Source organism: Zingiber officinale, chromosome 5A (genome assembly GCF_018446385.1).
Source record: "Zingiber officinale cultivar Zhangliang chromosome 5A, Zo_v1.1, whole genome shotgun sequence".
In the NCBI taxonomy this organism is placed as follows: Eukaryota; Viridiplantae; Streptophyta; class Magnoliopsida; order Zingiberales; family Zingiberaceae; genus Zingiber; species Zingiber officinale.
The window spans coordinates 102,021,369-102,034,027 of NC_055994.1; the positions used below are offsets into that span (position 1 = coordinate 102,021,369).

At 38.5% G+C, this 12,659-nt stretch overlaps 1 protein-coding gene across 3 annotated transcripts; it reads left to right on the forward strand.

Moving 5' to 3' along the window:
- The first annotated feature begins 2,061 nt into the window (after positions 1-2,061).
- LOC121981262 (B3 domain-containing protein Os05g0481400-like) lies at positions 2,062-12,251 on the forward strand. Of its 3 annotated transcripts, XR_006111780.1 has the most exons (8): positions 2,062-2,265; positions 9,130-9,195; positions 9,457-9,555; positions 11,067-11,101; positions 11,185-11,356; positions 11,454-11,660; positions 11,764-12,003; positions 12,087-12,251. XR_006111780.1 is itself a non-coding variant. In XM_042533701.1 (7 exons), exons 1-7 carry the CDS (start codon positions 2,194-2,196, stop codon positions 11,941-11,943), a joined length of 831 nt encoding a protein of 276 aa, XP_042389635.1. In that variant the 5' UTR covers positions 2,062-2,193; the 3' UTR covers positions 11,944-12,251. The 3 variants fall into 3 exon arrangements, 2 of the variants coding, with proteins under 2 accessions (XP_042389635.1, XP_042389636.1); XM_042533701.1 differs by having other exon boundaries at positions 11,764-12,251; XM_042533702.1 differs by having other exon boundaries at positions 11,796-12,251.
- Positions 12,252-12,659: the final 408 nt, after the last annotated feature.

The following is a 12,659-nucleotide window of genomic DNA, read 5'->3' on the forward strand; positions in this document are numbered from 1 at the left end:
GTCACTTTGCTATAGGTCAGCAATTAATGAAGGCGTGAGAGCGTGCTCAACTTTAATGAGCGGGGATTGACACGATTTCTAAGAAATCTAGGTAACATCAGCCTGGCTCGCGCTCGCCCGAGACAACCCATGGAAATTTTTTATAAGTGCAAACCTTTGTCATGCTGATCAGGTCGAGGAAGCATACTTATGTACGAACGACAAGCTTCAACAGGTCGATCGACCAGGATCGGTCTTATCCCGATCAGAAGTCGCATGGTGTCGAAGGCCGATTGGAAGGAAACCTACTCGGACAATTGTCTAGTCAGTCGAACTACAACCTCCTTCGACTAGACTTGAGGGGGAGGCTTGTGATGCGGTGATAAAGAGGGGTCCCACCCTGCTACCACGGTGGAGGTTAGGAGGTCAAAGCCCAGGAGGTCAACGCTTATAGGGCATCGACCGGTTGGGCGAAACATGCCCCGACCGAGGAGAAGCATTCAAACACAGCGCTCAAAGGGATAATGATGTGTCGAAGTCGAGCCGAGCGATTACCCCGCTCGGCCAGCAAACAAGACTAGGCACCGGCAGAGTTCAACTTCGGTCGAGCGGCTTCCCCGCTCGGCCTAGCAGCAGCCCCGGCATTAGCTGAGCACGTGGACAGTGAACTTCTCGCCGAGCGGCTATCCCGTTTGGCACGATAGCGGACAACACATGGATAGCAGAATTTCTACCGAGCGGTTACCTAGCTCGGCCAAGCAAAAGATACAGTAGGATATCTTTTAACATTCTTTTAACATCCTTTTGGGAGCTAGTGTCGCTGACATGCGGCATGGTCAGACAGAGGATCGTACGGTGGAAGTTTCCACTGTCACTTCAGAGATATGCTCGGTGTCTTTTTAAAATCTTTGAGATGTGTGCTCACATGGGGAAGCGTGCACGTGCTTCCGGAGCTCTATATAAAGGAGGTTCAAGCGTCGATCGAGGTATGCTTTACATGTGATATTTATGTAGGATCGAAAAGAATTTAGATATCTCCAAAATGACATGATATTGTCCACTTTGGGCCTAAGCCCTTGTGATTTTACTCTTGGGCTCTATCCAAAAGGCCTCATAACAATGGAGATATCTTTCTCTTATGAACCCATGATTTTTTCCATGTGTTTTCAATGTGGGACTATGTTTGCAACCTTACAACCCCAACAATCCCCCCTCAAACAAAGGACCACAGGCTCCCTAACGTCTGATCTTTGACCCACTAGGACTTCCTATCCCTCGGTCCACCCGACCTACTAGGACTTTCTTGCCTAGTGTCTGATTCTCTTGATCCGGACATGGGAGTCCCCACTTCTTCTTTCGAGGTCAATATTCCACCCACATGGTTCGATTGGATCATGACTCTTGTGCACAGTCAGCGGTTAGTTCTTCTGGCAGTCCGGACTCTAATACCAATTGTAGGATCGAAAAGAATTTAGATATCTCCACAATGACATGATATTGTCCACTTTGAGCCTAAGCCCTCGTGGTTTTGCTCTTGGGCTCTACCCAAAAGACCTCATACCAATGGAGATATCTTTCTCTTATAAACCCATGATGTTTCCTATGTGTTTTCAATGTGAGACTATGTTTGCAACCTTGCAACTCCAATAATTTACTATTACGGTACTATTCTCGTTGCTTCTTTTTCTTCTTGCTCCGTCGAATACTGACTTGAGCGTCGGAGGGCTATCGTCGAAGACCCCTTCTCTGACTCGGCACTGACGTTGCTTATATTGTAGGTCGGAGCGACGTCCACCGTAGGTCAATAAGAACGTCACATTCCTAACATCTATCTCTTCGATTTTCAAACATGATTATATAATATTTATAATTAAATTGAATTAAAAACTAATTTATTTTAACACATAATAACTATCTTCCTTCTTCGTTATTATATAATATTCGGACGAGAACATTTTTATATAAAAAAATTCGGTGAGATTTTTTTGTTTACTTTTTAAAAATAAAGATTTTTTTTTATTGAAAACACTAGTCTATTATATTATTATTACTCCTTCAAATCGGTTTTCAAATTTTGAATCCGCGTTTACGATTATCGAGGTGGCAAGTCGCGGACCCTTGCCATTTTAATGTGCCGCTGGTTTCCCCCAAACGAGCAAAAGCAGAAGCAACAACACCGCAGCTTCGCCCGATCTCAGATCGATTTGCCACTCCATGGCCTCTGATGCAAACTCGTATGAAGAACTCCGGCGGCAAAGGGTCCAGGAAAATCTCAAGCATCTTGAGGTGAGTGTTCAAGCGGAGGCCAAGGGAACATCAGTTGCTGTGTTCCAGTGCTTCTTTTCAAATCTATGGATATTCCATTTTGTGTTTTGATCATCGGTCCTCACATGCTATTTGGCATGTTTCCTCGTTGTTAAAGCGGACATGGTCTCGTTCTTCGGAGGCATCCGATAAAAAAAATCGGGTATGGTCTCCTTGTACACGAACAGAAAAAGAGGGGCTGATTCTATTTGGTGAGGCATAGTGCCATAGGTTCATTCTGAGTCATTGGAGTTTTCTGTATAGAGCACAAGGGTTCTATGTTAGATCTTGTAATTCTCTCTTCTTATTTTACGAAAATGGAGTTATACATTAATGAGAAAAAAATTACAAACTTTAAATATACCAGCTAGGCAAAAAGAGAAATCTGGGGGCGTTAGTTCATATTAGCTGTTGAATCTACCAAGATAATAGGGGATTTCTGATAAAACTAAATATTGGCATTAAATTTTGTACGCTCTTCTGCATAGAAAGTGGTTGCCTAGTGTTGAAAAAAACATATAACTATATTGTTTATGTTTGTAAACTAGTTCAGAAACACTATTGCTAATTAAGTATAAGGTGGCTTGAAAGAAAAATGCAATCTCACATTGCTTATCAACTATAGGGTGACTTGGGAGAAAAATGAAATATCACTACTGATTAATGATGGATGCAAATTCTCTTAATTAACTTTTCTTTTTTTTTTTCTGTGAACTATTTAAACCTGAATTGGAGCTATATATCATGCTTTGTTCCTTAGATATTGAAATCCAATTTTCATTTTTTTAGGAACAGATGAGCTACAAGCCCCCTGCAGGGATTCATTTGAATGGATGGATTGAAATGACATACAATTTCTAGTTCATAGATACTCTGCAGGGAATAAAAATAAATGAAGTGACTCAGTATCTTTCTTATTTTTAATCAATTTTTTTTTAAAAAAAACAAAAGAGTTAAGGTGTACATTGTATAATGCAGGCATAAGAATTGGAGTGTCTTGTGTGATTCGCGTGTTTTATTTAGATTAAAAAGAAAATATTACTATGGTGTGGCCGGTCATACTTTATCGGTCATGGAGTATAATGTTGGATAAAAAATAGGACAGCCGGTGCATGAAGCTCTCGCCATGCGGGGTTCTGGGGAAGGATCACGTAGCCTTACCCTGCTTTTTACAAGAGACTATTTTTAGGATTCGAATCCATAACCTTTTGGTCACAATTCTAAAAATTTATCCCAGTAGAAATGAAAATGCAAGGTAGACTAGTCATACTGTCCAAGAGATACTGAGCATAGCTTTAATAGAATAATTAATGGAGGAAAAATTAGGTTAAAATGTTAAGAACATGCTTAAAGTAGACAATTGAGTTCTACTTAGTTAAAGGTGCTATTTTGTCGAGGGCTTCCAATATAAATTTTATTCAGAAAAATTGCAAACAACGGAAAAGATTTGATTAGAAGAAAATATATTGAAAGGGTGTAAAGAAATTTTATTTTAAAAGATCTTGCTTATTTGGTTTAGGTAAAAGGTTGACAAGGTACATTATATAGTTACATAAATTACATTTTTATAATTTAAGTTGTAAGAAATAGAGGGGCATACAAAGAAAATTCTAGCTATCATAGTTAAAATGATTTATGAAATTTGAATACTGATCCTGTCCGAAAGTCGATGAGATGAATGCTGGGGATGTGATGCTCCTGCTGACTTCTTGTGGAGTTCGTTCCCGCCTGCAACACAAACAGCGTCAGTGCCGAGTCAGGGAAGGGGTCCCCGACGATGACCCCCCGATGCTCAAGTCAGTCTCCGACGAAGCAAGAAGAAAGAAGAAGTAAGAACTGTAGCGCAACAGTAGAAATCACGTGCAAAGCATACTTCTGTCGATGCTTGGACCCCCTTTATATAGAGCACCGGAAGCGTGCATGCATGCTTCCCAAGGCGAGTACACATCTCAAAGCTTTCCCTAAAAAGACGTGTCAGTAAAGTGTGTCACGCCCCAGATAGTCCCTGTCAGAAGAAATTTCGGCAACATCTCCCCTGTACGAGTGACAATATGAAACTTTACTACAAGCCCTCCGAGCCACATAAACCTCGACCAACACGGCTGGAACAATAAACATAAAATACAACAACAATCCACGCTGTTTATATCATCTCAGCCACTGGCTGACACAATCACACAGTTTATTTGAAAACAACCTACTCCACTACTACGACGGAAAACGCATAACACAACAGAGAAATTATCGTAGCGGAAAAATAAGTAGTAGACCCAAAACTCGATAAAAATCCTCGAGTACAAATCATACACATCACACATATATATATATATATATAAATGTAGCAAGTCAACCAAAAGTCCAAAAATACGTGAACCCGTCGCGACAAGTGGTGGGGGACTAGCGATTGGAACCTCTTGACAACATCAACCTGAAATAGTAATAATCAACGGGGTGAGTCTAACACTTAGCGGATATCAAGCTGACATGCATAATAAATAATAACCAACAGTAACAAATATGTGTACAGTCTCCTGAAGTAATGAAAAATGCAAAACTGAAAGAAAATGGAGAAGCTGTACTCACCAGGACCTCTTATCAGAATAATAAGGTCATCAGACCAAAAGCAACATGTTCCTGTATGCATGTCAAACATATGCATCCATCTAATATGCAGCAAATAAAGCACAACAAACACAAGCAATAAATGCAATCATGCATATGACATGGTCACCCTTAACGCCAGTCAGCCATCTCACACACGATGGTGAGACCGAGTGGGTAGGGTTATGACAACTGTGAACTCTGCCATCACTGCTTCTGATGAGTGGTCGAGTGGACAGAATACTGTCGGAGTACACCTATCCTCTTACTTCAAATCATAAGTGGGGGAGCCCAATTCTCTCATCTCCCTGAGACAGTTCAGAGGAGGGATCCCTGTAGGTTATCACGCTGCGTCACCACTACCCATGAGCGGACCAGCAGAGTCTAATAGAACAACCTGCTACAACACACCCTTCCTGAATAAAAACCACTAACCCATGAGTGGTTGTGTGTGCAGATTCATATAACTGGTGATGTGCTCAACAATAATGGAGCCGACAATCGCTCATCATGCAATCATGCGAGATGGTGCATGACACTAAGCATGAAAATCCTGACCATATCTACCTCCATAAAACATGTACAAAAAATAAATGGATCAAATAAACAGATCTAGGTACACGGGTCAGATATGGTAAATGTCTAGTCCGGTGTATCATAAGGCATGGTATGTCACTACCTCTATGAGCATAAATAATCATGGCAATAAACAAGAGGGTATAAAGCATAAATGCAGAACAAATAAAAGCATGCAACGGGTATCATGTAGTAACATACCAAAGCAAAGATAAACATAATTATTACTAGAGGCTATAATCTACTACGCATATCAACATGACATTATCAAAAGAGATAAGTCAAGGTATCCGCCTCAAAAAGTGGAGATTGTCTTCGAAATAGACCCCACGTCGAGACACTTGTCTCGAATCAAAGCTCTGTAACAACATATATATAATTAAGCCCTGCTCGCAGATATCCAATAGCTTAATCAAAAGTCCTATTAACCAGAAAACCCTAATTTTATTTGTTGATCTCGGTTAATTAAATAAACCGAATCTAACCCGAAGCTTAGATTAGATCCAACATTTTAACCCTAATTAAATATAACTCAACGGTCAACTAGGGTTAGTTTCCTTAACCCTAATTATTCCATTTAGATTTAAATCTATACTTAATCAATCTAAACTTAAGTAAATTCTAGTACAATTCATTCCTAGCCTATCCTAGCTTCAAATCTGTGTACACTACAACAAGAGAAATAATTTTTCTACACCTTACCTCAATTCAAACCTCCACTGCTGACTCACGGTCGAAAACCTTGCTGCTAGAAAACTATTGCCGGAAACCAGAAACAGTTAGCACATACAATCCCAAATCCAGCTAGTTAGGAATTCTAGCAATAATTTACCTAAATCCACATCGCTGTTGAACTGAACGAGAATCTTTACCTAACTTTCCTCTTCTTCGGTGATGGCAGCAAGCAAATCAGATGCTGGTGGTGGCACTTGGTCAAGAGATGCCAACACACAGTGAGCTCATGCTGGAACTGATCCTCATCGACCAAAGCAGAGGGATAAAGGAAGAGGAAATCAGCAATTCTAGGTAAAAATGGGTGGCTCGGCAGAACCTGGTTATCAGCAACCGGTGTTGGTTCGATCGATGGTAGTGTGGAACAGAGATCCGACGGTGAAATCTAGGGCATGGGAGGAGATCGACGGCTCTACCTCGACCGGCAAAGTCTCCGATCTGGCCTTCGACAAGGAGGCGACACTGGCTCAGGGAGGAAGCTAGGGCTCGACGTTGCTCACTTCTCGTCTTGGGCAAGCGGCCGATTGGTTCTTGGGCGGTGCTGCGAGATCGAGAGGAAGACGATCTGGCTCGGGGAAGAGAAGGAGGCTTCGGTGTTAGGGATGGCTAGGGCAGAGAGAAGGCGGCGCCCGGGCGACAAGGGTGGCGATCGAGCGGAGAAGATTCATGGAGAAGATGAGAGGGGGAAGAAAAAGAGACGGCGAGGAAGAAGAGGAATCGGGAAAACGAAGAGAAGAGAAGAGAGGAAGAGTCGGGCAAGGGTTCGGCGACGGGAGAAGAAAAAGAAAAAGGAAAAGAAAATAAAAATAAAACTTTTCCTCGTTTAAATGGGTAGTTTAAACAGGTTTTCCTGTGGCCCAATAATTGATCCATTTGCTGTTTGCTGTAGGGCCGAGCGGGAAGGTCATTTAGCCGGAAGTCCACTGCCCGTGTAATCTGCTGTCGGCCGAGTGGGATAACCGCTCGGTCGGAAATCCACTATCCTTGTGATCTGTCGTTGGGTCGAGCGGGCTGGTCGCTCGGCCAAGCGTTCACCATCCGCGTGCTCGGCTGATGTTGAGCCTGCTGCTAGGCGGAGAAGCCGCTCGGCCGAAGTTGAACTCGGTTGATGCCGTGTCTTGCCGTCTGGCCGAGCGGGGTAGCTGCTCGGCTCGGCTTCCGCATCTCGTTCTTTCTTGAGAGTCAGTTGTTTGGATGCTCCCCGGTCGGGACATGCTTCACTCGACCGCCCGATGCCCTATAAGAGTTGACCTCTTTAACTTTGACCTCCTCTGACCTCCACCGTAGCAGTGGGGTGGAGTCCCTCATCATCACCGCATCAAATACTATTAATGATATGGTGCGATATAGAATTCAATAGAGGGACAAGGTCCATGTAATTTACCCTAAAGAATTAGGGCTAATATAGCTTGAAGATGATGATGATGATGATGATGATGATGATAATGATAAGTGAATGTGGAATTGTATAAAAATACTGGTGCTTGGTGGGAGGAATTGATTCTATATCAGCCAGGAAATTGATGCAATGGATATATGCTAATTGTTATACATACAGATGATTTTGAGAGTGAGATGTTGTTAGAGGCATTTTAGAGAAGATTCCTAGAACTGAACTAGTAGATGAATGTTTATTTTCAAACTAATTATATGGTTGCCTAGGAGACCAGAAGATTTGATTCAGTTTTTGAGACCCTATATTACATCATAGGGTTGAGATAGGATTGTGGCATCCTCTTGTTGTGTGATACCCGGAGCAATATTTAGCACTCTTTAAGTTTGGTTTACTAGTTGAATTTGGCTAGCACCATGAAAAGTATTTTGTTATGTCAAAACATATATGTGTACTCAACAACCACCAAGTCTTATTCCACTAGGTGGGATCAAAACATGTAGGTGTAAACTAACAAATTTGATCATTAGGATTTAAAAAGCCAACAAACTAAGGGATAGTATTGATACAAACATTCATGAAGAAGCTTTTGTACATGTAGTACTTTTTGAGGTTTAAAATTAAGCTATGAGATTTGATTTTATTCCAAATGATACCAATATTTATACCTCAAGTTAGAAAATTTTAGCTTAGTGACCACAAGACACTTGGCAATGATCCAAATTGAGTTGTAGGTGTATACATGTAGATAGATGAATCTAACTTGAAATATTACAATATGGAAGAGCAAGACCCAATCTATAATTTTGTCATCTCAAACAGGATGTTGATAATAAGATAAAATATGATTAGTTCTTTTTTTTTATTGTTTGCAAATAAAGATATTAATTGTTAAAATGTGTGAGTTGAAGATCTTTGTTTCCAATTAGGAAAAATGTGTTGATTGAGAATATAAAACACATTGAGACCTATCTTTCACTTGCACTTTAATCTTGGCCATATCAATTGAAGATATTTGTTGCCAATTGGAAAAGTGTTAGATACAGAATAGTACAACTACATTTAGACCTATCTTTTCACTTGCACTTGAATCTTGACCTTAGAATTGGATGATAAGTGCTTTGATGATTGCTCTTTGATTGAATTTTGGTTGTTTATTGTAAACTTTTATACATTCATGCTAAGATTTGAGGAACCAACTCAGTACTCTAAACAATCTACTGTAGGCCTATGAAATGAGAGGTTTTACAATATGGAAAATTTATGTTTGCTCCTTCCTTGAATTTATACAATCTTGCAAGTCTTGGTCAAATCTAGACTTGATTTTATTGAATCCACCTGAGATTTCTCCAATCTTCATAATTACCAATAGAGTTAAAGCTAAAGTTATTGATTTTTTGGTTGAGCTAATTAAACATTATGATGTTTAAATTTCTTGATTTAAAGTTTAGACTCCATTTCATGGAACAAACAATATGCTTTTAAGACATTTATACAGTTGTTTGTGTGTATATTGACACTAATTTTCTTCTTTACTGAACAAGGAATTGGGAATCTCACAAATCTCAAAATGCCTATCAGAGGTTGCAAAGTGTGAGCAAAAGATATTGGTGAGTTTACATTGGCATCAATGCTGGATTATTATATTTTAAATGATTTGTGCATGGTATCTTGACCAGGAAGAATCGGCTGTCTAATCTGTTTCAATTTTATCCACAAAAAGACATAGACATAACATGCATTATTGATACGTGTGGCTATTATTTGCTTGATTCACGTGTATTCTGGTTCATTGAAATTTTATCTGAAGAAAGATAGTACTAAAAAATTTTATAAAATTTTTTGTGCTTAGCGATTTTTTTATATTGCAGAAACCTCGTGCAAGCTCCAAAATCAAGAGAAAAGATGCAACAGTTGAGATTAGACGCTCTTCAAGAGTACGGAACATAGTTTCTTCTTATCGTGATCAAGTAAGAAATGGTTTTCTTTTGTGATATGAAGAAAAAGTTCTGTCTTGTTGTAGCTTAAACATTGCTCTAAAAAGAAAAAAGTAGTTTATCATTGCTAGTTTGCGACCTCTTATTCTTCTAGCCATTATGTTTGAGTCCTCAATTAATATATAATCATCATATAGATGCTAATTATCTCAATATTTCAAAAATTTTATCTCATTGTTTATTCACAGATAATTAATCTTAACACTTTGATTCTCGGATAAATAAGAAGATATAAATTTAAAGCAATTTCCTCAAGGCACTATATAATGCAATACAAGATTATATTTAGCTCAATGTTTAATCATGGATATTAACCTTGCCATTGTGATTTTCAAATAAATAAGAAAATTTACATTTAAATCATTCTCATTAAGGTTCTGTACAATGCAATAGAAGAGTTTAAATTTTAGCCAATTGAGTAGCATTGAAGTAGGACTAATGTTTTAATTGAATTAGACCTTCAATGTGCGGACTTAAGTCATCATTTTTGTGAAGGACCATTTTATCCAATTTCTTCTTGTTTTTGAAAAATCAAAATCATTATACAATATCGTTTCTGGTATTTGGGACACCACTATTCTGAGCTATTCATGGTATTTTAGCACACAAAAGTTTGACCACAATTGTAGTTCAGCTTTTTTTATGTCAGTTGTACCACTAAACAAGATCAATACCAAGGCGCACCCCTGCCATACACATCACAAAGTTCTCCATGAAGGGCCTTCATAGACACCCACTTTGTATTTTCATCTATGCACATGAAGGGTCTGCATAGACATTTGTTTTGCATTTTCATGTGTGCGCATATATAAATGTCAGTATCTATGGCATCATAGTATGCTATTTTGGATCCTTGTAAAGTTGTATATGATAATGATTTTATCTTGCTATCCATACCAATATAATAAGGTATATTGCCTAAGATGCTCCCTTAAAAAGGATTATCTAAGAGTTTTGTTCCTGAAACAAGCACATTAGCCAATGTTAATTTTATTAGTATTGAGATCAAAATGTAACTGCTATATTATATAAGTATTCAATTGTCAAATTAGTATACTTGATGTCCTATATACTAATGCTCATATCTGTTAAGTCGGATGGTTTAAAATTGTATTGTTCTTGATTTTAAGGATCACCTGCTCCATAGTACATATACTCAACATTGTATACTCAAAACCTTCAACGTGTGAGAAAACCCATTACAATAACTTCTTTAACCTAGTAACTCTAGCAATGTTAATTAAAATTAAATCATAGACAAACTATATTTTAATAAGTATTGTCTCCCTCATCCATTTGTCTTAATTCTCGAGTTATGGGACTGCACTGCCTTTTTTTATATTTTCTGGTGAGTGGTGACAGGTTACAACAAAATAAATTTCTCTATGCATGTGGAGCCTGCCTAGTGTTATGTTATATATTGTTTGGTTGAATATTCTTAGCCAATATGGCTATCTATTTAAAGTTCTTAAAATTCACCTCAGGTTGATGAAGCAGAACTGCAATCATTCCGTAAAAGGTGTCACACGTTGATTTCTAAAGTTACAGATTTAGACCAACCTGGTTCACTTCTTGTTTGATGCTTATCAATAATTTTACCAGATACTGTAGAAGTGGACAGAGTGGAAGAGCATACACTGGAAGAGTTGTATCCTATGAAGAACAAGTTCAAGCAGTAAAGAAAGCAGAAGGACTTCAGAGCAATTTAGATCCTAGCTACCCCTCCTTTGTCAAGACTATGCTTCGATCGCATGTGTCTAGCTGCTTTTGGCTTGTAAGTGTTTTTGCCATGCTTGAATATAAAGTCGGCTCACTGTAAATACAAAAAAATGAGCTTAATCAGGATTAAAACTTCACGCTGCTTTAACTAGGGACTTCCAACAAGGTTTTGCAAGCAACATCTACCTCCGAATGAGTTAAAAATGGTGCTAGAAGATGAGAACGGAACCGAGTATGATGCTGTATATATAGGAAACCGAACTGGCCTCAGTGGTGGCTGGAGAGGCTTTGCAATGGATCACAATTTGGAAGATGGGGATGCCTTGGTGTTTGAATTGAGAGAACCTGCAAGATTTAAGGTATTCTCATTTTCACAGATCAATTCTTTTCTTAGCCATTATCTTGGCATGAATTCGTTCAATTCTTTCATTTTAGTTTAAACGTCAAAAGAACTTATTGCAGATTTACATTATAAAAGCCATTGACATTGACAGTCCCAACAACAAGATTGCTGGATGTATTGAACAAACTGGATCACCAGAAACAGAGGAAACTCCACAATTACCTGCATCTCAAAAGCACAAATCCAGGTCGTGCTCTAGAAGAAAACGGGCTAAGACTCATAAATCTGCCTGTAGTTGAATCTTCATACATGGAATCGAAGTTGGTGCTTGAGGTGTTTCTGGTCTACGATAGTGAAAGGTAATCAACCTGCTTCAGTATAGTAACATGCAAGACTAGATACTAAGTGTTTGTGGATTGAGAGTAAGATGATTTTTTGTCAGTTCACCATCTTCCCTCAAGGATCTTCTTGCGATCTAGATGTCAGTAAGGACAATGTAACAACAGTTGCATCTATCAGTGTGGTTAAACAACAGTTACACCTGGTGGAAACTATCACAATTCTAGCATTAACCTTACTTCTATCTAAAGAGTTCCTCCCGAGTAAACATGTGGTATGGTGCATTTTGAATTTTTTTTTGCTGCTCTTGAATTGTCATCATTCCTTTTTCAGAATTATAGTAAATTATTTGTTTAGGAGCTGAACCCATGTTTGGAAGTGCATTAATAATTGTATTAGATTATAAGTATAATTAAAACATCAATTAGAAGTGCTTAAAATAAAATAAAAAAATTAATGGCACCCTTGAAATTAAAGTGAGATTAAGAGAAGAATGATAGAGTCATGAATAGTGGTGTAATGGATTGTGCTCAAGCTAGGCCGTGTTGAATCCAAGATGGCTTATATTTTATTGAGTGGGTCAGATGCAATATGATTTTTAGAATTTTTTTTACTTTTATTTTTAGTTATTCACTTCAATACTAATTATCAAAATTTTATAATTTACCATTCAAAA